A 27,343-nucleotide genomic window follows, 5' to 3' on the forward strand; every position below is an offset into this window, starting at 1 on the left:
TTGATTCAAGCAAATACAATTGATTTCTGAAATGAAGAGAGGAGACAGAGAGAAGTGTGTATCATATATTTATACAAGCGAATATGAAACACACACAGAGCCTCATTGAGCTTAATTAAAGTTGCATAGATACATAGTACTTGCATGACTATTGTATGTTTGTGTAATGTAGCTCATAGATGCATTGCTCTGTTACATTTATTTAAAGGTGCAGTGTGTAATATGACATCATCAAGAAAGTTCTACAAAGTTCTAGAATGCAACACTCCCTGGGTAACCCCACCCCTTTAGAATAATAACAGAAGCTACAGTGGCCTTCAAGGACAAGAACAATTCTAAATTTTAAACAATGCACCTGATGACATTCCAACTATGACACTTTCAAGATGGCGGCAATAGGCCTTGGTCCAAAATATGCAATATGGACATATATGAGACCCTTTCTAAGAGAAAAAAGAATAATTCAAAACATTTCTTTCAGCTATTATGCACTAAATTAAATGTACTTATGGATATTATAATTACTTTCTACAAAATCTGCTAGGAAATAAAACCCAAAATTCTACACACTGCAGGTTTAATGTTCACTGATCATACTTAAATAGGGCTATGAATGTAGATGCTGATTTATGCTTTATAATAACTATTTAGTATTTGTACTACTGCTGTTCTGTTTTTAAATTATCTTATGAACCAATTATAATAAATAAATATAATTCATAAAGTGTACTGTCCATTGTTGATGCTTCGGCAATATTGTTGGTGTGAAACGTTGATGCCAAGAATGCCCTTTGAATTTAATTAAAAATTAATAACACAAGTGTATAGGCTATGCACACACACACACACACACACACACACACACACACACACACACACACACACACACACACACACACACACACACACACACACACACACACACACACACACACACACACACGCACACACACACACACACTCATTTACATATATGCGTAAACATGATTATACACACAAATACACAGTCAGGAAAGAAACACATGCTTTTATCTTTATGCGTTCGTTCAAGACATTTGTGCAATACAAAATACTGTGTGTGTGTGTGTGTGTGTGTGTGTGTGTGTGTGTGTGTGTGTGTGTGTGTGTGTGTGTGTGTGTGTGTGTTAATGTGCATATGTGTGTGTGTGTGTGTGTGTGTGTAGCGAGAGAGATAGCTAGATAGAGAGAGAGTGTGTGTGAATGGAAAGGTAGAGCGCCATTGACTCACAGTGGTGGGGAGTGGAAGAGAGAGAGAGAGGCATCGTCGCCATTACTGCTTTGGATCAGAGGGGAGGGAGCGGTGAGCAGGAGACGCATACCACACCACACCACACCACCAACAACAAGCGAAATACACTGAAATACTCGCTCAACTCAACGGGACTACACGTTTAACTACACCCCGACGCCAAACTACATCGGATAGGGCACAGAAACCAACCCCAAATTGTGGATTTTAACACGAAAAAGGGAGTTTTTAATTTTTTTCTCTCTCCTTCTCACTGGATTGTTGGATCTGGGAGCGACCATGTTATTAGGTGGGTAGGGGAATTTATCTGGACCTGGGCTCTTTGGGACTATTAGCTTAGCCATTTCTCCTCTTTCTAATTGTTAAACCGTGCCAAATGAAGGGGGTTTAATTATCCCGGGTTAAAGGAAAGCAAGGTTAAGGTGTTAAACTAGCCCTGTTTGAGTTGGTTTAGCAATTTTTTTCTCCGATAGGCGATTTCCTAACCCCCCTGTAACGTAAAGCCGTTGGGATTTTTGGGTGTTGCTAACGGTTGCTAGGCTAACGTAGCAGCACACAGCTAATCAGGGGCAGAAACCAACGCTAAAGACAGGCCGTTCCGAGCCGTGTTAACATTTATACAGCCGCCCATCATTTTTACCATCTTATTTCCCTCATATCTCCCCGGGAAAAATGCCTAAAAGAACCAACCGTGTCAATTCCTACGGTTGGGAGAAAAATTGTTAGCCACGCTTGCCCGTTGACGCATTAAAGCTGTTAATGCAAAAAGCTGGACTAAAACTGATTATCCTAAACATTTTAAACTTCCCCTAACTCACTCTTAATAGCCCCCCCCCCCCCCACCCCATACAGTTTGGTAATGTGTCTAACATGCACGTTTTTAAATGGGCTTTATTCCAACGTAGTACATCGACCACAAAATTACTTTCTGGAAATAAATAAATATATATAAAAATAATGAGAGAAAGAAAAATCTGCAGTGACATCCAGTTTCTCCGCCTTGTAAAACAATGCTTGCTTCAGACATTTATTTAAAGACGCTAATAAAGCAGTTTTTTCACCCAAATTCAACCCGGCAAATGTAGTTTTAGATACCAAGCGTATTATAGGGGCTGTTAACCATATTTTTCAAGCGTTTTCTTTGACTTTTTATTTTGAACTCATTCATACGCTCACCTAGAAATTCCAATCTAACTTCTAAACATTCGACATCTGTTGTGCATTATAGGTGTTATTCAACCGTACAATCCCTTTCATAGTAATATGACCCGGAGTCGGACACTCTCCACACTTTTTTCTAAGTCTTCATACTCCTGTAGCCACTCTGTCATACATACAGATTCAAACCAGTGGCCTAACGTAGTTTAGTAGAGTGAGTAACGCTTTAAAATCATAATTAAACATACATTTTGTAGAATGTTAACAACAAAAAAACTCAAGTCTGCGGAGTTGCCAGGTTTTTATACATTAACATTAGGAGGATGGATGGATGGATAGATAGATAGATAGATAGATAGATAGATAGATAGATAGATAGATAGATAGATAGATAGATAGATAGATAGATAGATAGATAGATAGATAGATAGATAGATAGATAGATAGATAGATGATGGAAGGAAGGAAGGGTCAGACTTTTCACTATTAATTTCCATTCAAACATTAAATATTAGAAATGTTTCATAATATAGTGTGTGTGTGTGTGTGTGTGTGTGTGTGTGTGTGTGTGTGTGTGTGTGTGTGTGTGTGTGTGTGTGTGTGTGTGTGTGTGTGTGTGTGTGTGTGTGTGTGTACTTACACACCCTTTAGAAAGCCACTTTTTGCATTATGTTCTTAGCATCTATTATACACACTGCACATTGCTTTTCTTAGTATGATATTATAATCTATTCAGAGCTAGTTTGTAAGTGTCCAGTGTAGCCAGGTTTTAAACTGTAACTTTAACAATAGGAGGATGGATAGATGGATGGATAGAGAGATGGATGGATGGATAGATAGATAGATGGAGGCTCAGATTATTCACTATATTGCTGACATTAACCAGCTTGTTTTCTAACACATAACCCCCCCACCCCCCCAGAAAGTTGTAAACGCAATTGTCATTAGCAATGTATTGATTTTTCTCCATTTATTTTGCATCTAGCAGTGTGTGTGTGTGTGTGTGTGTGCGTGTGTGTTTCTCTGTCTGTCTGTATGTGTGTCTGTTTTGTGACTGTCTGTGTGTCTGTATGTGTTTGTGTGTGTATCTGTAGCCTGTGTGTGTCCGTCCGTCTATGTGTCGGCCTGTGTGTGTGTGTGTGTCCGTCCGTCTATGTGTGTGTCTATGTGTGTGTGTCTGTCTGTCCGTCTATGTATGTCCATCTGTGTGTCGGTGTGTGTGTGTCCGTCTATGTGTGTGTGTCCGTATATCTGTCCGTGTGTGTGTGTGTGTCGGTAGCCTGTGTGTGTGTGTGTGTGTGTGTGTGTGTGTTAGGTCAGCGAGTTTGTCCTACTGCAGCCATACATGCCATTAACATCCACTGGGACTTTGATGCAGCTCCGTTTGCCCTTTAAACCAACATCTCGTTAAAGGTGTAGTCCGCCCATACAAAAGGGTTTTCTCAGGAGAGTCATCTAGCCCCCTATCTTGAGCCTTAGAGATTGACAGAAGCATCAATTAATACTGGGAACCAATTGTGTTGAAAAATAGGACCTCCGATTCAACTATCATCTTGTTTTAGTGTCGGCAAGGGCACCTTAAATGATTCGATATTGCTCACTGAGGTATCTTTCTCTATAGTCTTTCCTCGGTGTGTGTGTGTGTGTGTGTGTGTGTGTGTGTGTGTGTGTGTGTGTGTGTGTGTGTGTGTGTGTGTGTGTGTGTGTGTGTGTGTGTGTGTGTGTGTGTGTGTGTGTGTGTGTGTGTGTGTGTGTGTGTGTGTGTGTGTGTGTGTGTGTGTGTGTGTGTGTGTGTGTGGTGTTTTGAAGCAAAGCATAGTGAAACATTAAGTTGGATATCCCCATCAGCTATTTAAATGTACTCTATCCATTCTAGATAATGTGTAAGATAGTTTTATATGATTAAATGAAGTATTTCAATGTGATAATATTCTAGGGCCTTTAGTGGGGTACTTTGCAAGTGACGAATAATGAAGATTATATCGCTCATCATGACACTATGTATTGTAGATCATCTTTGAAATAGGTATTGAAACATTGGTAGATGGTGTCCGTTGATTCGTTGTCAGTTGATTCGTTGTCAGTTGATTCGTTGTCAGTTGATTCGTTGTCAGTTGATTTGGTGTCAGTTGATTCGTTGTCAGTTGATTTGGTGTCAGTTGATTTGGTGTCAGTTGATTTGGTGTCAGTTGATTCTTGTCAGTTGATTTGGTGTCAGTTGATTCTTTTTCAGTTCATTGTGTCAGTTGATTCGGTGTCAGTTGATTCGTTGTCAGTTGATTTGGTGTCAGTTGATTTGTTGTCAGTTGATTTGTATCAGTAGATTTGTGTCAGTTGCCCTTTTAAACTGTTCTGTAATGACATCATTGACACGTCTGCAATAGGAAGTCAGATGAATGACGCTCAGTTTCAGGTCTGGACTTGAGTCTTTTTGGAGGAAAGGGATTGAGTTTTTTAGAATATATCTCTGTGCTCAAGCCCTAGTGTATTTCACTGTGATTTTCCCTGGAAAAAACGGAGATGTTCTGTTGAGCAAATGCACAAGGAATGAATCATAAAATCTACTATCTTTTACACGGTAATAAAAGGGAGTTTAGATTTAGATATGTAATGATTCACTGTTTTATTTTTTTTCAGTTCCGATTCTCATATCTGGGAATTCAAGCAATTCATTTGAACCGTTCTGATCTATTTCTATACAACATGAGCTCAGAAGTTTAATAGCAGATTTAAAGATGGAAAATGACAACTCCTACATAGAGAACATTTGAAATAAAAGTGCAAGAAATGTTTTGAGAAATATATGTATCTCCTCCTATCAAAAAAACCTAATCAAATAAATCCAAAACAACAATGGCTACTTCTTAGACGTTTAAAGGTGCAGTGTGTAATATGACATCATCAAGAAAGTTCTACAAAGTTCTAGAATGCAACGCTCCCTGGGTAACCCCAACCCTTTCGAATAATAACAGAAGCTACAGTGGCCTTCAAGGACAAGAACAATTCTAAATTTTAAACAATGCACCTGATGACATTCCAACTATGACACTTTTAAGATGGCGGCACTAGGCCTTGGTCCAAAATATGCAGAAATATGGACATATATGAGACCCTTTCTAAGGGGATTTTTTTTTTTTTTTCCAGCTATTATGCACTAAATTAAACGTACTTATGGATATTATAATTACTTTCTACACAATCTGCTAGGAAATAAAACCCAAAATTCTACACACTGCAGCTTTAATGGTACAAATTCATTCGTGCTGTATGTTAATTTCTTCGAGGATAAATAAAGGAAAAATTAAATAATGCAACAGGAGCAACAACTGGACATAAACAACAATAGAATGTGTTGAAAAGAGACCTGTGTTGCCTTCCGAAACGCATACTTTCTACTATATAGTATGGTAGAAAGAAGATTTAGGATGTCCCGATTCTTGTGGCCAGATTGTTAGCGTTGAAAACTGCATCCTATTTGGGCAATTCTGACCCACAATCCAGTGCGCACGTGAAGTGACGTCACGTCACATCGACGAAGCCTCCATATGAAAACAAACGGGGATGCGACGGACATAAAAGCAAGAGGCAAGATCAAGGCGCAATGTTATGATGAAATAAGAGAGTAAAGTATGTCCCAATAGTAGTATGCCTACTGCATCCTAACTAGATTCTTTTTATCGTCAGATGTAGTATGTAGAATAGAAAAAAGAAAGAGTATGCGATTCGGAACGCAACCCTGGATTTAACCTGATAACACTATTGATTATAGATCGCTGTGTGGATTGGTGATGTCATTGCAAAATCTGATAAATTAATTACATCCGGCAAAGGCACCCGATAATGATATTGAATCAGAGTGTTGGTCCCATTTCTAAAAATAACAGCACTCAGTCTTTTTATAGCTCAATTATTTATAACCCACTTTTAATGAGATGCCCTCACCTCTTATGACACACTTGAAACACTCTCCCTGCGTTCCTAATCACATACTCTTTCTTGTTTTCTATTCTACATACTACATCTGACGATAAAAATAATCTAGTTAGGATGCAGTAAGCTACAATTGAAACACACTGACTTAATTTTTCTGTAGCACATTTTTCAACATATTTTGAGATACAAAATTTGAGAAAGCAGTGCCCTTGTTAAAGGTGCTACGAGGGACTTTTAAATATTTCTGAAACAGTCAAATTTTTCCTCTGATGAACATAAATTACATGTAACAGCAAACGAGACCATCAGTGCAAAGAATGCTGTTTTTATATAGTTTTTCTTAATGCCTTTGTCATGGGTATACGCTCACCCAGGAACAACAGCTGGCGTGGTAAAAAACACTACCGCTTTTGTCCAAAGGGGGCGCTAGAATGAACACAAACTGAAAGTTCCTTGGAGTACCTTTTTTAAGGATTTTTTGCTCGGTATTAAACCCAAGGCAAGTTTATTTATTTCTACAGCCCAATTCAGACACAAGGCCATTCAAAGTGCTTTACAGGGGGCATAAAATACATCAAGATTAGACATTAGAAATTGCATTTAAGAGATAATAAAAAACGAAAGAAAATACATCAAAAACTGCCGCTCCTTTCGACTAGGACGTAGCTGGATTTTTTTTAAAAGCACATCCTGCATTTTTATGTGCCAGCAGCTGTACAATTTAAAAATGAAAGTGACAGGTAATGGTTTGAAACATTTTAAAGTGATTACCCAGAAGAAACCCCTGCGAGGTTGGGTGAGTAAACTGCCTCAGCGCGCCGGCCGCTCTGTCATGATTTATAACAAGAAGTGTAGCGATGAAAAGAGGCGATTTTTCACCGTCTAGAAAGCTCAAGTCTTTTTGCCTTTTTTTTAATAGGATAGGAGGCTGTTTCCGTTTGCATTTTACTTATATAAGTGTTGATTTATGGTTTCCGGTGTGAGGATGGTGTCTGTCTGTACCTGAAGTGAGAATTCCTTATTGGGGAAAATATAGTGAGTCATTGGCATGGCGCCTCCATTTAAAGGTGGAGTCAGTGATTCTGGAGAATGCTTTTTTGATAAAATAGCTTTTTGGTCCAAATCAGTGAATATATCTCCTCGCGATTTGCTACCTGTCCATACTGTGTGTGTATTCAGTGTTAATACTCAGCCTAGGCTCTGTAAACTGGTATGTAAACAAAGGGGGCCAATTGCCCATTTACAGAGCCTAGGCTGTGTAATAAAACTGGACTTGTTTCAGCACACACACAGTACAGACAGGTAGCGGATCATGAGGAGATATTCACTGATTTTGACAAAAAGAGATTTTGACAACAAGCGTTCTCCAGAATCACTGACTCCACCTTTAAAGTACATGGGTTGCTCTGCTCTGTCGAAGCCCCACTTTGCTAATAAACGGAGCGAGAGAAAGAAAGAGAGAGAGAGAAGAAAAAACAAGTATATTTAACCTCAGAATCCAGCTGAGTTTAAACTTTAAAGGGGCCTGTGATCCTGGCTGTGTGTTCTGCTGTGTTTCGGGGCTTAACAGCGTTTAGTCATCTCTAAAAGCGGCCTGCCAAGTGATACCTTAATCCCCCCCGCGGACACACACTGAATACACTTATCATGATGCACAAGGCTAGTTTGAGCTAATAGAGCAGCTCACATTTTGGATTAGGTTTTATTAACTTTTTTTGAAGATAATTTTTTGGGCATTTTTTTGGAGAGACAGAGATGAAACGGGGGCAGAGAGGGGAATGTACATGCAGAGAACGACCCGGGCTGGATTCTAACCCGGGTCTGCTGTGAAGAGGACTAAGCCTCTATGGGGTTAGAGGGGGGATCTAACCAATACACCACAAACCCCCCCCCCCCTTTGTTTTTTTTAGTATTGTTGTTGTGATAAGACTAGAGATTGTACCAACCCTGTATCAATACCAGGCGACGTTAACATTGTCTTTCACTAATTTGGTGTGTGTGTGTGTGTGTGTGTGTGTGTGTGTGTGTGTGTGTGTGTGTGTGTGTGTGTGTGTGTGTGTGTGTGTGTGTGTGTGTGTGTGTGTGTGTGTGTGTGTGTGTGTGTGTGTGTGTGTGTGTGTGTGTGTGTGTGTGTGTGTGTGTGTGTGTGTGTGTGTGTGTGTGTGTGTGTGTGTGTGTGTGTGTGTGTGTGTGTGTGTGTGTGTGTGTGTGTGTGTGTGTGAGAGAGAGAGAGCGAGCTATCAGGTTAATTCAGGTCTGTTTAAACCACATTCTATTGGATCAATGATGATGCTGTTGTTTGCAGTTGCTGCTTTAACGTACAGACAGACTAGATTAGACCTGTTCACATTTAGGAAGCAGCCATTGTAGTTTTGAACATGGTTGATTGGGTATTTTGAGAGTGGAGATTTTTACATCTCTACAAAGGTCTTGAAAGTTAATTTTAAATATTTATTTTGGAAACCATATGATAGGATTTGTCATTGTACTATTTATTGCATTCTATAATTAAGGGAATATAACTGTTTACTATATACAGCTAACTGGCTAGCACTGTGTCCGTTACCATTCCTGTCTTAGTTAATGTTAACATTTATTCATGCGTTTTATATCGACGCACTGTGTTGTCAGCGCATGGAATGTAAACTTTGATATTGGCCGACAAAAAATGCGAAACAGATGTTTGGGAGTGTGCGACTGCGACTTCTCAAGTCTTGTGGTATTTGGATGGGAATCGGTGATGGAATGTCAAGGCTGTAATTATCAGTTGGTTCCTCTATCAACAAGAAATTAATAGCTATCAGTTGTTGGTCTTATTGATGTTGTTTGGCATTTTTAAGCTTTATTAGACAGTACAGAGTTGAAATGGGGAGACAGAGAGAGAGAGAGAGGGGGGGATGACCTGCATTCAGTAAAGGTCCACGGGTCGGATTTGAACTTGCGACCACTGAATTGAAGGCCGGAGCCGATATGGCACACGCTCTATCCACTACACCACCGGAGCGCTCCTAATTGATGGTTTTTTAGTCTATTGCCAAGTCAAGGTTCCAAGTGTTTCATATTTGCAGTGTCGCTGGGTTTTGTTAAATATACTAAATCCAATATTTAGTCATTTCAGTCATAAGTCAAAAGTAGTAAAAGTTTATTTTAACCTTCATCATAAGTAACTTGCTTGCAGGCCTTACCCACACATGCACCACTGTATATTGGTGCATGTGTGGGTAAGGCTTCAATAATTTTATAAGCATAGCACCACTTCTCCCAGGTGTGGCATATACTGTAGCAGCAGCACAGAGGCTATTGTAGCGGCTAGGGGTTAGATCTCTTGGACGTTGCAATTTTGCCTTTTTAAAGCAACAATTAATTGATATCATTCATTATTTTTTATTTCATTTAAGCTTTATTTATACTCGAGAGATCAATTGAGGGGGTTTCCCTCATTTGCAAAGATGTCGAGTCAAACAAATGCAAATCAAAAACAATACATACACAATCTACATGATGCAAAATACATCAAATCATTAGTCCGTAAAAGTTGTTTATTTTAACCTTCATAATAAATAACTTGCTTGCAGGCCTTACCAGGTGCATGTGTGGGTAAGGCTTTAATTATCTTATAAGCATAGCTCCACTTCTCTCTGCTACAGCCAGTAAAAAATAATCCACAAACAAATGTTCAGTCACTCTTAAATCAATAGTAGAACCCTTAGAAGTTATTTTAACCCTCATAAAAACCTTGCTAGCGAACCTTAAAGGCCTACTTCACCGGTTGGAATATGAAGGTGTATTGAACTCTGAGATCCTATTTAGTATAAATGTGCAATTTTTTTTTAAATGGGATCATCTTAGCCTGAGAAAAGGCAGAAAGAGTGTTTTATGGTCTCACTGTCTAACCCTACAGTTTCCTTACTGTGACATCACAGTAAGGGTTAGGATTAACAGGACAGCTGGGCCAAGGGAAGACTGAGGGAAGAAAAACCTCATTCATTATATTATAATAGTTATTTTATAATGATAGAACGCTGGTTCCGTATGGGTGAAGTATTCCTTTAATGCCTCTATAGCTGCATATGGGTAAGACCTCACCTATTTTACAAGCTTCGCACCACTTCTCCCAGCTACAGCCAGGTGTGGTATATCCTGTAACAACGGCACAGAGGCTATTGTAGCGGCTAGGGGGGTTAGATCTGTAAACCTGATAGACCTGCTTGTCCGTTTGCTCTCTGACATCATCTCATTTCCTAGGTGTGTTTGAGGGACAAGGATCCCGTGGTCTAAAGCATATCATTAATACAATGGTTGACTAAACAAACATTGAAGCCACATTTCCTGTATAGGTAATTGAGCAACATTCCCCTAGTTTAATCTTATGTGGGAGAAGTGTATTTGTGAACCAGTCATGAATAAATTTCTATAAGTATGTAGTATGTAGAAAGCAGTTTGTTTCTAAAAGGTGCAGTGTGTAATATGACATCATCAAGAAAGTTCTAGAATGCAACTCTCCCTGGGTAACCCCACCCCTTTTGAATAATAACAGAAGCTACAGTGGCCTTCAAGGACAAGAACAATTCTAAATTCTAAACAATGCACCTGATGACATTCCAAAAAACATGGATGCCTCCATAAGACTTGCCCAATGCTCAATGTACAAAATGTAATATTAATATTTGTAATTCTCCGCTCAGGATTATTGGCAGAGGTGATGTTACACCAATGAGGACATATTTATGAATGAGGATATTGATTTTAGCTAATAGATTACTTAAAATGTTACACAGTGCCCCTTTTAAGTTATTGCAAGCATTTACATGTGAATTACAAGTTAAGATCTGCTGAGCTCACAAAACTCTCTTTATGTCCTGACACACAAAGCACCAGCTCAGGTGACATCAGCACCTCGGCCCGGCCTCTGTAAACACAGTCAGGGGAAAAGAAACCTCATTGCTTTTCGTCTCAGTCAGTGAAACCATTAAATTCCTTCTCTGGTGCAGTTTTCTCAGGCCCAGCATGGCACCGCGCTGCAGCTCACGCAGGCAAATTCACTGGCTGATTGCCATCGCTCTGTAAAAACATAACAATGACTGCAATTCTCTCTCTCTCTCTCTCTCTCTCTCTCTCTCTCTCTCTCTCTCTCTCTCTCTCTCTCTCTCTCTCTCTCTCTCTCTCTCTCTCTCTCTCTCTCTCTCTCTCTCTCTCTCTCTCTCTCTCTCTCTCTCTCTCTCTCTCTCTCTCTCTCTCTCTCTCTCTCTCTCTCTGGTTTATCTGTTATCAGCCTGCATGTAGTTAAGGGCATGGAAAAGGTTCAGGCTCATTTGACTGTGGCAAATCCCAGATAATACTTGCGGAAAGGTTACACCGTCTAACATAGGCATTTGTCAATTTTTTTCTCGCATCTTTTAGTTTCTCCTAATCTCTGGATCATTGAATATGGGTGTGTGTGTTGCCAGCAGTGAAACATTTCATTCTCCTTTGTTGTTTTAATGTCAAATAAACAAGATAGAAGCAGAATGTTTAACCCACAAATAAAACTAGATTGGTAATTAGGATTAAATAAAAATTAATCACGACCAGAGTAACCAGAGCGAAATATATTTTTATCATAAACGACGGGCTAGAATTAATCAGGATTATACGTTTAGCTGTAATCACGTAGCCCGAGGAGGATGTGCCCATAATGATGATCTGAGCAAATCTGTGAACTGATTTATTTCCTCCTGTTTTCTCCCAGGCGAACCGCATCATTTCTAGGTCAGTGCCTGTCAAAGGGCTGGAGTCGCATGCCATTTTTATCCCGCCTCGACACAAATTGGTTGAAAGCCCTCCTTTTTCTCTGCGAGGGAAAAGTGACATTGCTGAGCACGCTGCGTGATTGAATTACTGTCCCCTTTTCTCTTATATAAGCTTTTCTGTCATACTTTGTACAAAATGGTAATTTTGAGAAGACAAGAAAAATAAAGTACCATCAAAATGACTTGGTTTTTCAACTCTTAAAACCACATTTTCATTTGATAAACCCCCTTAGCGTGTGCATTTTATTGTTATTACATTGAACGCCACTCAGAAACATTTTTATTTTGTCCTGCAAACCTGTGACAATGTGTTCATTTGTCTAATTTTCTGATAACTGTGTAATGCTCGACTAACATGTTTGATTTGTTGTTCTAAGTCCCCACACCATTCACACACACACACACACACACACACACACACACACACACACACACACACACACACACACACACACACACACACACACACAGTGCACATGACCCAGAGGGATATGCAGAGAAACAAAAAGCTAATTATATTATTTGTGATAAGGAGACTGAAGTGCTCCGGAGACAAATGAGTGCAAACATGTTTTTGTTTATATTGCCTTTTTTTTTTTTAAATCTTTTCCCTAATTGTAAATTCCATGTCTTGCAGGCAGGTGATAAAAGGAGAAGCCGGCTGTTCTACCGCAGCTTAAAGAAGACCCAGGATAGGAACACAGAAGAGTTGGAGGGGGACAAGCCACTACCAAGAAGGGAAACCAGAATGAATGTGCTTCTGTACCGCTAACAAGGAGGACTGGAATGATATCTTGAGCGGTTTTCCCGGAAGTGACCGAGTCGGCGATGAGCGGGGGGATATAATGGCCAAGAACAAGGATGCGCGGCCCCCGACATTCGCGGTCAGTGTGGTCGGCCTCTCGGGGACGGAGAAGGAGAAGGGAAACTGTGGCGTGGGCAAATCCTGCCTGTGCAACCGGTATGTGCGTCCCACGGCGGACGGCTACTACACGGAACACACCTCCGTCCTGAGCACGATAGACTTTGGGGGACGCGTGGTGAACAATGACCACTTCCTCTACTGGGGGGAGGTGTCGCATCGAGGGGACGACGGATTGGACTGTAAAATCCAGGTCATTGAACAAACGGAGTTCATTGACGACCAGACTTTTCTACCGCACCGGAGTACGAACCTGCAGCCTTACACGAAACGGGCCGCCTCAACCAAGCTCCAGTCGGCAGAAAAGCTCATGTACATCTGCACGGACCAGCTGGGCTTGGAGCAGGACTTTGACCAGAAGCAAATGCCCGACGGGAAGCTCAACATCGACGGCTTCTTGCTTTGCATCGATGTTAGCAAAGGCTGCAATAGGAAGTTTGAAGACCAAATGAAATTCATCAACAGCCTCTACTCTCACATGGTCAAATCCAAGAAGCCTGTTGTTGTTGCCGCCACGAAATGTGACGAGTGTGTGGACCAACACCTGAGGGACCTGCAGGCTTATGTTGCCAGCAAGAAAAACCTGCTGCTCATAGAGACGTCAGCGCGCTCCAACGTCAACGCAGAGCTCTGTTTCAACGCCCTTATTCAGCAGCTGGACAAGACGAGAGGGAAGCCAAAAACTGTGCCATACCTGGAGGCCTATAAAATCCAACGCCAGATTGTTGCCTCAGTCACGGACAGATTTGAGAAATTGATGAAGCACACGGTGAGAGATTACCACACCACGTGGAAAACGGTGTCCAGCAATATGAAGGGCCAACAGGACTATGACGATTTCATCACCTACGAGGGCTCCAGGAAAGCACGCAACATGTTCACAAAGCACATCGGACAACTGAAGCAGGAGCACATCAGGAGGAGAAGGGAGGAGTACCTGACGACACTGCCCAAAACGCTCAACAACCTCCTCAATAACCTGGAAGAGGTGGAACCCCTATCGTGGCCTGAAGCGCAAAGCGTGATCCGGAACCGACCCGATTTCCAGTACTGGTTTGTGGTTCTGGAACACACGCCGTGGGATTTGACGGACCACATAGACATCAGCGACCGCAGGATACCCTTTGACCTCCTGGATACGCCCGACGGAGAGAGAATCTACCATAACCACGTGCAGCACCTTCTGTCTGAGAAGAGAAGGGTGGAGATGAAAGACAGGTTCAAGAAGACTCTAGACAGGGTTCATTTTATCAGCGCGGGGCAGCCATGGGAGGAAGTCATGTGCTTTGTGATGGAGGACGAGGCCTACAAGTACATCACTGAATCAGATAGGAGGGATGTTTACTGTAGACACCAGCAGGAAATAGTTGAAAGGGCCAAGGAGGATTTTCAGGAAATGCTGTTTGAGCATGCCGAGCTATTCTATGACTTGGATCTGAACGCCACCCCCACCTGCGACAAGATGAGCGAAATCCACTGTGTGCTGAACGAGGAGCCACGGTACCGCGCCCTGCAGAAACTTGCCCCGGATAGAGAGTCGCTGCTGCTCAAACACATCGGGTTTGTTTACCATCCCACAAAGGAGACATGCCTCAGCGGGCAGAACTGTGTGGATATGAAAGTGGAGCAGGTTTTGGCAAACAGGCTTGTGCAGCTTGACCACGGACGCTCTAATCTCTACTACAACAGTGCCAACGTGGATAAGATCAACCTCTGCCTCTTGGGAAGGGAGGGGCTCTCACAGGAACTGGCCAACGAGATCAGAGCTCAGTCCACAGATGATGAATACACTCTGGATGGGAAAATATACGAACTGGAGCTTCTGCCCGTGGACGTCAACTCCACGCTGCTCTTCAGTCACGCGTGGGTCAACACTTTCAAACCACACGGCTGCTTCTGCGTGTTCAACTCTATAGAATCACTAAACTGCATCGGAGATTGCATTGGCAGGATCCGAGCGGAGATAGCACAGAGCAGGAGAGATAGACTAGCCCAGCCACTGCCTTTCATTCTTATCCTGGCTAATCAGAGGGACAGTGTTTGCAAAAACATTCCCATCCTGAGGCACCAGGGCCAACAGCTGGCAAACAAGCTGCAGTGCACCTTTGTTGACATCCCCTCTGGCGCCTTTCCAAGAAAATTCACAGAGTTTCAAATTAAACAGGGTCTCCGAGCAACGTTGGAGGGGCTGAAGCATAACTTTGATGTCCTGGCCCCACTGCCGTCAATCAAAGACATGTCAGAGACGGACCTCAGGATAGTCATGTGCGCCATGTGCTGGGACCCTTTCAGCGTCGACCTCATTCTCGCTCCGTTCCTGGACTCACACTGGTGTAGCGCGGGGCAACCGGGTCAAAGCAACACTCTGATACTTGACAAGATCATCGGGGACAACCGGAGGAGGATCCAGGTCACCGTGCTGTCCTACCACACCGCTATCGGAGTCCGCAAAGACGAATTAGTGCACGGCTACATTCTGGTGTATTCTGCCAAACGAAAGGCTTCCATGGCGACTCTACGGGCGTTCTTAGCCGAAGTCCAGGACTCGATCCCGGTCCAGATGGTGGCGATCACAGACAGCCAGGCGGACTTCTTCGAGAACGACGCAATCAAGGAATTGATGACGGAAGGGGAGCACATCGCCACGGAGATTGCCGCCAAGTTCACGGCGCTCTACTCCCTGTCGCAGTATCACCGGCAGACCGAGGTTTTCACGCCTTTCTTTAACGAAGTGTTGGAGAAAAAGCCGAGCATCGAGAGCTCCTTCCTGTTCGATACCTCGTCGCGGGAGTGCACGACCGGCGCCAGCGAAGACGTTTTCCCCACGTCGCCGCACAGCCACTCTCCGGCCTACAACACGTATTACCCAGAGTCTGACGATGACAATGAAGCCCCACCGCCGTACAGTCCGATAGGGGATGACGTCCAGCTGCTTCCAACACCCAGCGAACGGGCAAAGTACCGAATAGACCTCGAAGGGAATGAATACCCGGTTCACAGCACGCCCACCGGAGACCATGAACGCAACCACAAAGTGCCTCCACCCGTAAGGCCAAAACCGATCCTCCCGAAACCTAACGTCAAAAAGCTCGACCCTAACCTGCTCAAAACCATCGAGGCCGGAATGCGTAGCAACCGTAGATCGCCCCGCGGCACAATGACACACGCTGACGACCAGGATCCATCAGATAACTATGCAGACCCTGTGGACACTTTGTTGAGATCAAGGGGCTTCCACAACGATGACATATACGCAGTGCCCGATGACGCACACAGCCGATTGGTGAAAATACGAAACTCCTTTGGTGGTTTGCATGGACTCCACGGAGGAGAGGAAGAGAATGGATTTGATAGGAAGTCCCAACAGGCTGGACGGCGGCCATCGAAATACAAACATCGCTCTAAGATCTTGTTCAGCGCGACAAAGGCCTACCAGAGACGGTTTCATCACTCGGACAGCGATGGCGAGGAGACGGGTCCCGCCACGCAGAAAAAGAAAAAGGGACGCGCACACAGAGGCAGTGAGGAGGACCCCTTACTGTCACCAGCTGATCCATGGAAGGGAGGGATAGACAATCCAGCCATCACCTCCGACCCCGAGCAGGAGGACAAGAAGATGAAGAAGAAGAAGAAAACGCCAAAAGAGAAGAAGGTGAGTGTTTTTTTTTTTTTTTTAAGTATTTGTTTTTATATAAAGTTTACTATTGAGTTTTTCAGTTGACCAGACAAAAATAAAAAAATGTTCTAAAATTATTTGATACGAATAAACTTGTTAAAGGCCTAATTTGAAAATAAACAAGAGAAAAGAACCCAAGAAGGTGAATCTTTTACTAATTTATGTACAATTTATTTTTTTCTTTTAATAAATAATTTTTTAACTAGGAAAAAGTCTCATTGAGAATAAAAAAATATTTTTTTTTTACAAGAGTCCTACCCAAGACAGGCAGCAGCACAGTTACATAGCTACAGACAACAAATTAAAAACAGATTCACACATATTATATGTTTATTGAGTTCTTCAGTTGACAAGTTAGTGACAGCTGTAAATAAACAATAATATTTTCAGTTGAAAAGAGAGATAAACAAGTTACTAAAGTTAGGCCATAACAGAAAACAATGGCCTAACATAGAAAATGGTAACCAAATGCACAAAAAATTAAACAGAAAAACACTTGTTTATTGATTTTTCCACTTGACAAGTTAGCGAAGGTGAGTCTTCAGTAATGTTTTATTATTAACAATTTTTATTTATTTTTAATAAATCATTATTTAACCAGGAAAAAGTCTCATTGAGAATAAAAATATATTTTTTTACAAGAGAGTCCTACCCAACACATGCAGCAGCACAGTTACAAAGCTACAGACAACAAATTAAAACAGAGATAACGGATAACATATTCGTGTTTATTGATTTTTCCACTTGACAAGTTAGCGACAACTGTAAATAAACATGTGGCTCAAAGAATTAGTCACAATTAAATTTGATAAAGGCCTCAGTTGAAAATCAGACAAAACAAGTTACTAAAGTTAGGCTATAACAGAAAACAATACCCTTACAATGAAAATGAAAACCGAATGCAACAAAAAAACAGCACAATAAATATAATAAACTTGCCGTACCATATCACACTTCATATTCCAGAGAGAAAAAAAAGCCTAAAAGAAAACCCAGTCTACATTCTGTCAGTTATCCCTCTATGCTAGAATTTAATTACGTTTAAATATTGTAAAATGAGGACCCAAGATAAGATCAAATTTTGGACAGACAGGATGCTACCTGAAAGCCTAATCTAGTTTCATAAAGTATGGACCATCTCTTAGCCAGCGGGGGTGAGATGGATCGATATCAAACGTCTGGCCAAGACAGTAGTGAAAGCTATTACATCTTTTTTTAAATTTGTGAAGGTTAGGTAGTGATGGCCTGATACCAAACAACCCCTTTATAGACATTAGTTTCAATTGTGGATGTCGGTCCAATATTTAAATAGAACAGAGTAAAGCCAAATTGAATAGATAAGGTTTATTGGGGCCTGTTGGCAGAAGGGAGTGTTTTACTGTTGAATGAATTTGACTGTTGCTTTTAATGTCAGGGCTGGCTATGGGGCTGGTAGTATGGCCTACAGAAAGCGGTTCCTCCCAGTAACCATGAGGTCTCTGATTCCTCCCAGTCACCAAGAGGTCTTTGGTTCCTCCCATTAACCATGAGGTCTCTGGTTCCTCCCAGTAACCATGAGGTCTCTGGTTCCTCCTCCCAGTAACCATGAGGTCTCTGGTTCCTCCCATTAACCATGAGGTCTCTGGTTCCTCCTCCCAGTAACCATGAGGTCTCTGGTTCGATCCCCGGCACCGGACAGGAGGGTGTTAGTAGTAAAACTAGTGGTGGCTGCTATTACATCTACAGTGCCCACCATCTCTACCATTGTGTCCTTGAGCAAGACACTTAACCCCAAACTGCTCCAGGGGCGCTGTACTATGGCTGACCCTGTGCTCCCACTCCCTCCAAAGTGGAAAACTTGAGAGGGGATATGAGAAAGGACAAATTTCAATGTGCCTTGTGTAAATTGACTAATACAGAAAACTCAACTCTTAGCAAACGGCAACAACATACCATATTATAGTCTCCAAAACACTGAGCCTAAGCTTTCTTGTTTTCTTGAAAGATAGCTTCAGTGCATTGAATATAAGTGAGATAATGAGTTCATGTGTATATGAATGGGAGCAGAAGAGATTGTGTATAGTTCTAGTGTTGCCTGTGTGAACATAAGTGTGTGTGGGTGTGTGAGAGATATGAGCAGATTCCTTTTTTTTTTTTTTTTTAAAGCCCAGGGACTTCTCATAGTGAGAATAGGCTAATTTGATAATGTATTGATCGGCCCCCTCTGCTAAAACGGTTTATGATCCTTCCCACCTCGCAAGGTCCCACTCACACAACCATTAAAAAAAGCGCTGATAATAGATGCATTGTTGGAGACAGTAGGGCTTTGTGTGTTTAATCTCCGAGTAGGGGGTGATAAGATGCTCGCTTATCCGTTTACAAGAGCTCTCTAAAGGCTTGTCTGCTATTGAGGCTGCTGAGCACATACACGGATATACTGTATGCGAGCGCGTTTACTTTTCTCTTTTTTTATCAATATATATATATATTTCTTTTTCATATTTTCAACAAGAACGATACAAAAAACAAAATTAAACAAATAAAACACAAAGTACAGCTCATGTACTCCCTCTCTCTCTCTATCCCTCTCCCCCTCTCTCTCTCTCCCTCTCTCTCTTCCCCCTCCCTCGCCCCTCTCTCTCCCTCTCTCCCTTCATCCCACTAACTTCCTCTCTCTCTCCCTCCCTCCCTCTCTCTCTTTCTCTCTCTCCCTCCCTCTATATCTTTCCCTCCCTCCCCCTCTCTCTCTCTCTTTCTCCCTCCCTCTCTCCCTCTCTCAAGAAGTAACAAGAACAATACAAAAAAACTAAACAAATAAAATACAAAGTACAGCTCATGGCATTGTAAAGACTGCTGTTAAAAACCTACTGTACAACATTATTATTATTATTTTTTTTAAGATTTTTTTCTTGGCATTTTCAAGCTTTATTTGATAGTACAGAGTTGAAATGGGGAGACAGAGACAGAGAGAGAGAGGGGGGATGACCTGCAGTAAAGGTCCACGGGTCAGATTTGAACCCGCGACCACTGCAACGAAGGCCGGAGCCAATATGGTACACGCTCTATCCACTACTACACCACCGGAGCACCCCCACTGTACAACATTGTTAAAGGAATATGCACGTTCACATCTGCCATATGCAATAATTTAAACGCCAACACCAATATAATGTATGTAAATATGTCTGGCAATTACATACTGTGCGCTGTTGAAATGCTATCAAACCAGATGTTGAAAGCAGTTAAAACACACATTAGCATACAGTGCACGTACACACACACCTACTCATGCGCAGATATGATCATTTCCATAAATGAATTACAGGTACATTCACATCAGAGGTGTAAAGAGAAAATATAAAATGGCAGTATGAACTATATGCATTTTTAAAGCCAGTGTTACATGCTCAAAATGGATACTCTCTCTCACAGCCAGTTTTTTCTCTAAATGAAATGTATCATTGTTATAAAGCCAGAGTTAAAATCTTAATTTAATTTTTATAAAACATATATAGTGTCCAATTTTTTATAGGGCAGATTTTGGGTATAGCCTTTTTAAATTTTATAAATCAAAAATTACTGTGCAGGTCTTAAAAAATGCATTTTCGGAATGTTTTCGCGAAGAAAATGTATCATAAATCAGACAGTGAACAACATATGTCCAAATCCTTCTGTAACGACCTTCAGAATAGTGCTGAGAATGATTATGGAAAGTTAAGTTGATGTATGTGTTTTAGAAGTTGGGATTCTTGTTTCAGAGTATTGAAAAAAAAAAATTGAGATAATGTCCGTTAAAGATGGTTGTATAGGAGAAATAAACAGACGCAAACAGACAAGGTTTAGTCAAATAAACACCTGAATGTACATGTTGGACCTTTTATGATACAAGACATGTTATGGAAAACAAATAGCCCAAAAATCTCCCCCTAAAACACATGCAAATCTTAATCGGCAACATTTGATATTGATTACGAATGTTTGTTTTCAATTTCTAGCCCTGCTATAGCAACTGCAAATAACATGCGTGTGAACAAATGCAACACATGCAAACGAACACATTGGAATGAATCAGATAATTGTGTGTGTGTGTGTGTGTGTGTGTGTGTGTGTGTGTGTGTGTGTGTGTGTGTGTGTGCGTGTGTGTGTGTGTGTGTGTGTGTGTGTGTGTGTGTGTGTGTGTGTGTGTGTGTGTGTGTGTGTGTGTGTGTGTGTGTGTGTGTGTGTGTGTGTGTGTGTGTGTGTGTGTGTGTGTGTGTGTGTGTGTGTGTGTGTGCAAATCAGTATAGAAAAAAAAAGCCGCCGGCGTTGCATGGCTGTCATGAATGCAAACCTTTGTTGGTACAGTCAAACTCCACTCTTTCATAATCAAGAGGGTAAAGAGGGAAACAAAAAATATGAAAAAAAAACCACAAGGTACAGAATGGAAGGTGTTTAGTCGGTGTGCGAGCCAATTAGAGAAGAGCTTGTAGGCATGACAACACTTTGATGAGCGAGGCAGTGTGGGGAATCAAAGCCACATCGTAACTCATCCCCGCTTTCAGTCTTCAATGACGGTTTTTGTCTGTTGTTGTATTTCTTTCTTCTCGTCTTTCTCCACATGGACCTCTCTGTCGCTCTCTCTCCCTTTCCCTCTCTCCCTTCATCCCACTAACTTCCTCTCTGTTTCTCTCCCTCCCCTTCTCTCTCTCCCCCTCTCTCTCCCTCTCTTTCTCTCTCTGTCTCTCTCCCTTCATCCCACTTACTTCCTCCCTCTCTGTCTCTCTCTCTCTCTTTCTCCCTCCCTCTCCCTTTCTCTATCTCTCTCTTTCCCTCTCTCTCTCTCTGTCTCTCCCCGTCCCTCCCCCTCCCTCCCTCCCCCTCTCTCCCTCTCTCTCTCTCTCTCCCTCCCTCCCTCTCTCTCCCTCCCCCCCTCTCCCTCTCTCTCTTTCTCATCCCTCCATCCCACTAACTTTCTATCTGATCTATTTCCCCATCGGCCTCCTACACAACCTCCACAACTTCCTCGTTTCTTCTTCTGTGGTGCATTCTGCCGTCTCATCACCATATCTCTCCCACGTGTCTCTTTCTAAATTCCCTCTTCTATCACTCCTTCCTCTGTATTCTCTCTATCCCTGCTTGCTTCTTGTTTTTTATTTTTAATCATGTTTTAACTTATTCTTTTCACTCCCTTGCTATCCGGCCTGCCTACCTACACACTCTTGTCTTTCAAACATCAACCCATCCCATTTCTCTACCTCTTTTTCAGTCCTTCAATCTTCTCTCTACAACTCTTCTTGAATGAATGAATTAATGAATGAATTAAGACTTTATTTTGAACGATTAGAACAAAAATAAAGATTAACAATATGCATTAAAAATATCAAGTAAAAGCTTATTTCAGCATAATACAACCCAGACCTGTTTCGAAAAAGAGATGGGAAGAAACCTGGGCTCATCAAGTCCTTGCCCAATCATTCAAAATCTAATTAAATAATGACCTTACCAATCAAAGGATTAAAAGTATTTATCTTGAGCATCACTTCTTTTACCGACCCAATTCTCTCCATCCTAGCTGCGGTTCCTATCATTTGTTATTATTCTCTCCATCCCTCTTTTCCAGTGAGTGGTTCGGTTCTGTTCGGCACATATTTATTCGCGTTCCCACTGACAGAAGCTGGGAAGGGTACCAAAATATACAAACAGTTCCACGCCTATTTTTGTCATCCGTCCCAAAAGGGGGTGGAGCTGTTGATAGGTCGACAGAATAGTAATTTTCATGCAAGAGATTAAACACCAAATAAGCTACTAAAAGCTTTTCGGAGGGGTCCCAATAACATTCAACTATATATACCAAAAAAATAGACAAGACATTGGAACATAATACACAAAAGACACAATACATACAAACACCTCAAAACAAGATGATCCCAGTACAAGTATATTAACATAATGAGCAATAAATAATCATTTGTTAAGAGCACTTTTTCTTTTAGAATTTTTCTTAAATGGAGATAGAATACATCTATTCTTCTTGTGATTCCTATCATTTCATATTATTCTCTTCATCACCCCTACCCCCCCTCCTCCCCTTTATAGCCCAAATCTTCCAAAGCCCCCTAATATGATCACAGTAAAAGTATATTACATAATAACTAATCAATAATCACATGTTCACAGCGTTTTCTTAAAGATGGAGATATAATGCATCCATTTTGCTGCAGTTCCTGTCATCTCATCTCATCCCTATTCTTATTCCCCCCAAAACCCCCCCACCACCCCCCGTTTTCCAGCCCAAATCTTCCAAGCCGCCCAAGCCCCTGTACCCTCCCACCCGGAGAAACTGGGACAGCAACTACTTTGGGGTTCCCCTTCAAAACCTGGTGACACACGATCGACCCATCCCACTCTTCATCGAGAAATGTGTCGACTACATTGAGCGCATAGGTAAGTCATCATGCGTTTTTTTCAAATCGTTTTTCTATCTCGTTCTGCTATTTGTGTGTGTGTGTGTGTGTGTGTGTGTGTGTGTGTGTGTGTGTGTGTGTGTGTGTGTGTGTGTGTGTGTGTGTGTGTGTGTGTGTGTGTGTGTGTGTGTGTGTGTGTGTGTGTGTGTGTGTGTGTGTGTGTGTGTGTGTGTGTGTGTGTGTGTGTGTGTGTGTGTGTGTGTGTGTGTGTGTGTGTGTGTGTGTGTGTGTGTGTGTGTGTGTGTGTGTGTGTGTATGGGTGAACGTGGTAAGAAATGTAAAGCGCTTTTGGGCTGAGAAAATCGGCTAAAAAGCGCTATATACAAGTCAAGTCCATTTACTATTTTACCATTTATTTCTCTGTCTTGTATCCCACTCTCTTTTAGCCTAGTGAGAGACCCCACTCTCTTTTAGCCTAGTGAGAGACCAGTCTGATTTTGTTGGAGTTTCTGTTTTGTTTATTTCTAGCAAATCAGTCTGGCATTTCTCAAATCTCTGTTGGTCCCTTATAGTGGAAGGCAGCTTCTGATTGGTTCCTGTAGTCGTCAATAGGAGGAGAATAGCTTGTGTAAAGTCAGGCTGGTCTCACAAAGCTAACTATCTTATGTTTCCTCGCGGTGTGTTCAAGTGACACCACTCTTTTTTCGTGTTTTTGTAACTGCTGGCGTGTTATTCCATGTGTATAAGCTTTGTGGTATCCATGGTCTTTTCCAAATAAGTAATTGAATGAGTGAAAGATGGATGGAGAGATGTGGGAGTAGCGAGGGGGGTGTGGGGGTATGTGAAAGTACATTTTAAGGAACTTCTTGGCACTGATTTCTGCCAGTCAAACATATTTGCATTGGTCGCTCGGTCGGCCTGCCAACCTGTCACTCAGTACAACTCAATTTCTATTCATTTGGCGCACACACACACACACACACACACACACACACACACACACACACACACACACACACACACACACACACACACACACACACACACACACACACACACACACACACACTGTTGGCAGGACATTCTGATGTGTTGTCAAAGCACTGCTGGAATGATTACAAAATAAGAATGGTGAAACATTAATGCGACCAAAGAAAAGTATTGAGTGGGGCGCTCCGGTGGCGTAGTGGATAGAGCGCGTACCATATTGGCTCCGGCCTTCGTTGCAGTGGTCACGGGTTCAAATCCGACCCGTGGACCTTTACTGCAGGTCATCCCACCCCCCCTCTCTCTCTCTCTCTCTCTCTCTCTCTCTCCCAATTTCAACTCTGTACTATCTAATAAAGCTTGGAAATGCCAAAAAAGAAAAAGGTTTGAGTGAATGGCAGAAGTATAGATTTATGGAGGTTATGCGCCATCAGTTAGTTAAACAAACACAATGGAGGTGAAATGAAAATGAGATGGCAGCTGTAAGTATATGTAAGAAAGGTTTTGAGATAAAGACCTTTCTTAGAATTTTTTTTTTTTTTTGGGGGCATTTTTATTAGACAGTTTGGAGAGACAGAGATGAAATGGGGCAGAGAGGGGTTCAAGCTTGTAGAATTTAAGGAATGAATGCTTTTCTTTGTTTTATATCATTGTAAATTGAATGTCGTCGGGTATGTCAAAAAACAAAGTAATAATTGCTCTCACTCAGTGTGTTTACATGCAGACTCATAATCGGATAACTAAACGAATAAGACCTCAACAGGACTTTTAAACTGCATGTAAACACCTTTATCCGATCCACTTCGCACACAAATCGGCACAATAACGGACGAGAAGTCGGATAAGAACACCTAGATAACTCGTTCATTGTCGGTTTTCTCTCTGCATGTATACAGGGATCGGATATCGCATATCGGACTTCTCGTTCTGTGCTTGTGTGCCTGCGCGTGATAGGCTACACCATGGGTTATTGACGGAAGAGAACCGGACGTGGCTCTAAAACCACTTGTTGAAAGCATGGTTGAAAGGGCTACAGCGCCACCTAGCATAGTGGAGACAGCCATGCATCGGACATTTATCCGATTTCTGAAAGGCCATGTATACTCAGACAAGTGACACGGTCCGTTCGAGTGTCTTGTTCGATATATGTGATAATCCAATCTAGTTGTGCCATGTAACCGCACTGACTGACACTAAACAGAGTGATACAAGGTTCTCCTCTGGGCTGGGGAAACATTGGAATCGATGCTTGTATGTATTTTAATCTGTGTTGACTTGTATTTGTATTGTCTTTTTATATGGAACTTTGAGTCCGGAATAAAGTATTCATTCATTCATTCATTCATTCATATGGGACCGTAAATTGGACAAATCAAGCTATTTGGAAGTTGTCAATCTTGGGCTCTGGGAAAATTGTGATTTCAGTTTTCTTATGGCGCTTTTTCACTACATTGTACTTACTTTACTCTACACTACTTTTTACGGTTTTACACTATAAAAAAATCTACCAGGTCAGCCTCAAGTTCAAGGGTTGTTGGTTCAAATCCCTTCAACAAAGAAGGGGTTCTCAAATAATCTTTTAAACTTCAAATGATGCATACATTTAACCTTGGTCTGTTGGAAAATTATGTTTAATTAATAGTCGGTTGGAAATATGAATGTAAAACGTGAACTGGTGGATTTAAAGGTGTGTGTGTGTGTGTGTGTGTGTGTGTGTGTGTGTGTGTGTGTGTGTGTGTGTGTGTGTGTGTGTGTGTGTGTGTGTGTGTGTGTGTGTGTGTGTGTGTGTGTGTGTGTGTGTGTGTGTGTGTGTGTGTGTGTGTGTGTGTGTGTGTGTGTGTGTGTGTGTGTGTGTGTGTGTGTGTGTGTGTGTGTGTGTGTGTGTCAGAAGAGCAGACACACACACTCTAGATTAAATAAAGGTTTAATATAAGACATTAGGCCGGCTCGGACATACTGTGAGTCTATGCACGCTGGGTATGTGTCTGGCTGGCCGCCCAGCTGTTGTACAGAAAAGACACACACACGTCACACACACACACACAGACATATACACACAGACACAGACAGACATAGACAATCACACACACGCAGAAACACACACACACGCAGAAACACACACACACCCTCCACTCCCTAAAGTTTTTGCGAGATTCCTCGGTGAAGTCATGGATCAGTCTGTTAGATATTTATACACTATGTGGTGGACACTCCATCCACAGTTTATTTATGTTGTTCTGCGGGATTCTAACCCACAACCCGGACAGTTTTAAAGGTGTAGTCAGTGATTCTGGAGAACGCTTGTTGTCAAAATCACTTTGTCAAAATCAGTGAATATCTCCTCACTATCCACTACCTGTGTGCGCTGAAAATAAAATACAGTGTTAATATACAGCCTAGGCTCTGTAAACGGGAATGGTGCTAGCCACGGTTGTTCTCCTTTGTTTACATACTTATTAGTTTTATAAAAAGCATTCTGACCACACCTTTTAAATGCCCTGCTATACTTATTTAACCATAAAAAGCTACCGAAACTCTTACTTTTTTTTTACTCTCGTTCTGACCACGAAAATGAATTTTTTAAACATGTTTAATAATTGCTCAGCCTGTTGCATAATGTATTTACTAACGGTCCACTACTCATGTCACATGTTTAGTGCCTTTAAAAAGAGCTTTTAAGAAGGAAAAAACCCAACTGAAAGCCTCTCAAAGTAATGTTCCCCCTGCGGTCAAATTCTTTCAAATATGTAATGATGTCATGTTTCCTCTCAGAGTTTTTTGCCTTTGCATGTTTGAGTTCGGAGGGCGGTTAATTCTGGCTTTGGACAAGTTTAGTAAAAAGTATAATAAGTGCTCCTTTTAAAGGTGCTACGAGGAACTTTTAAATATTTCTGAAACAGTCTTAATTTTTCCCTCTGATGATCATAAATCACATGTAACAGCAAACGAGACCATCAGTGTAAAAGAATGCTATTTTTTTTTATATAGTTTTTCTTAATGCCTTTGTCATGGGGTATACGCTCACCCAGGAACAACAGCTGGCGTAATAAAAACACTACCGCTTTGGTCCAAAGGGGGCGCTAGAATGAACACATACTGAAAGTTCCTCGGAGCACCTTTTAAGTATGATGACCAGTGAGCATTATTGTACATAAATATGAGCAATGCATCTATGAGCTACATACACAAACATACACTAGTCATGGAAGTACTATGTATCTATGCAACTTTAATGAAGTCGGAGTC

The 27,343-nt window shown here is 41.6% G+C and overlaps 1 protein-coding gene across 1 annotated transcript in view; it reads left to right on the forward strand.

The window, feature by feature from the left end:
• Positions 1-1,347: 1,347 nt before the first annotated feature.
• Positions 1,348-27,343, forward strand: part of arhgap5 (Rho GTPase activating protein 5) — a 69,117-nt gene continuing 43,121 nt past the window's right edge. The window contains exons 1-3 of the mRNA XM_080042517.1: positions 1,348-1,559; positions 12,788-16,724; positions 22,997-23,150. Of these exons, the coding sequence (XP_079898643.1) occupies positions 12,903-16,724; positions 22,997-23,150 (3,976 nt within the window). The 5' untranslated portion in view covers positions 1,348-1,559; positions 12,788-12,902. The remainder of the gene's footprint in view (positions 1,560-12,787; positions 16,725-22,996; positions 23,151-27,343) is intronic.

This window comes from Ammodytes marinus, assembly GCF_949987685.1.
Source record: "Ammodytes marinus genome assembly, chromosome: 15".
NCBI lineage: Eukaryota > Metazoa > Chordata > Actinopteri > Uranoscopiformes > Ammodytidae > Ammodytes > Ammodytes marinus.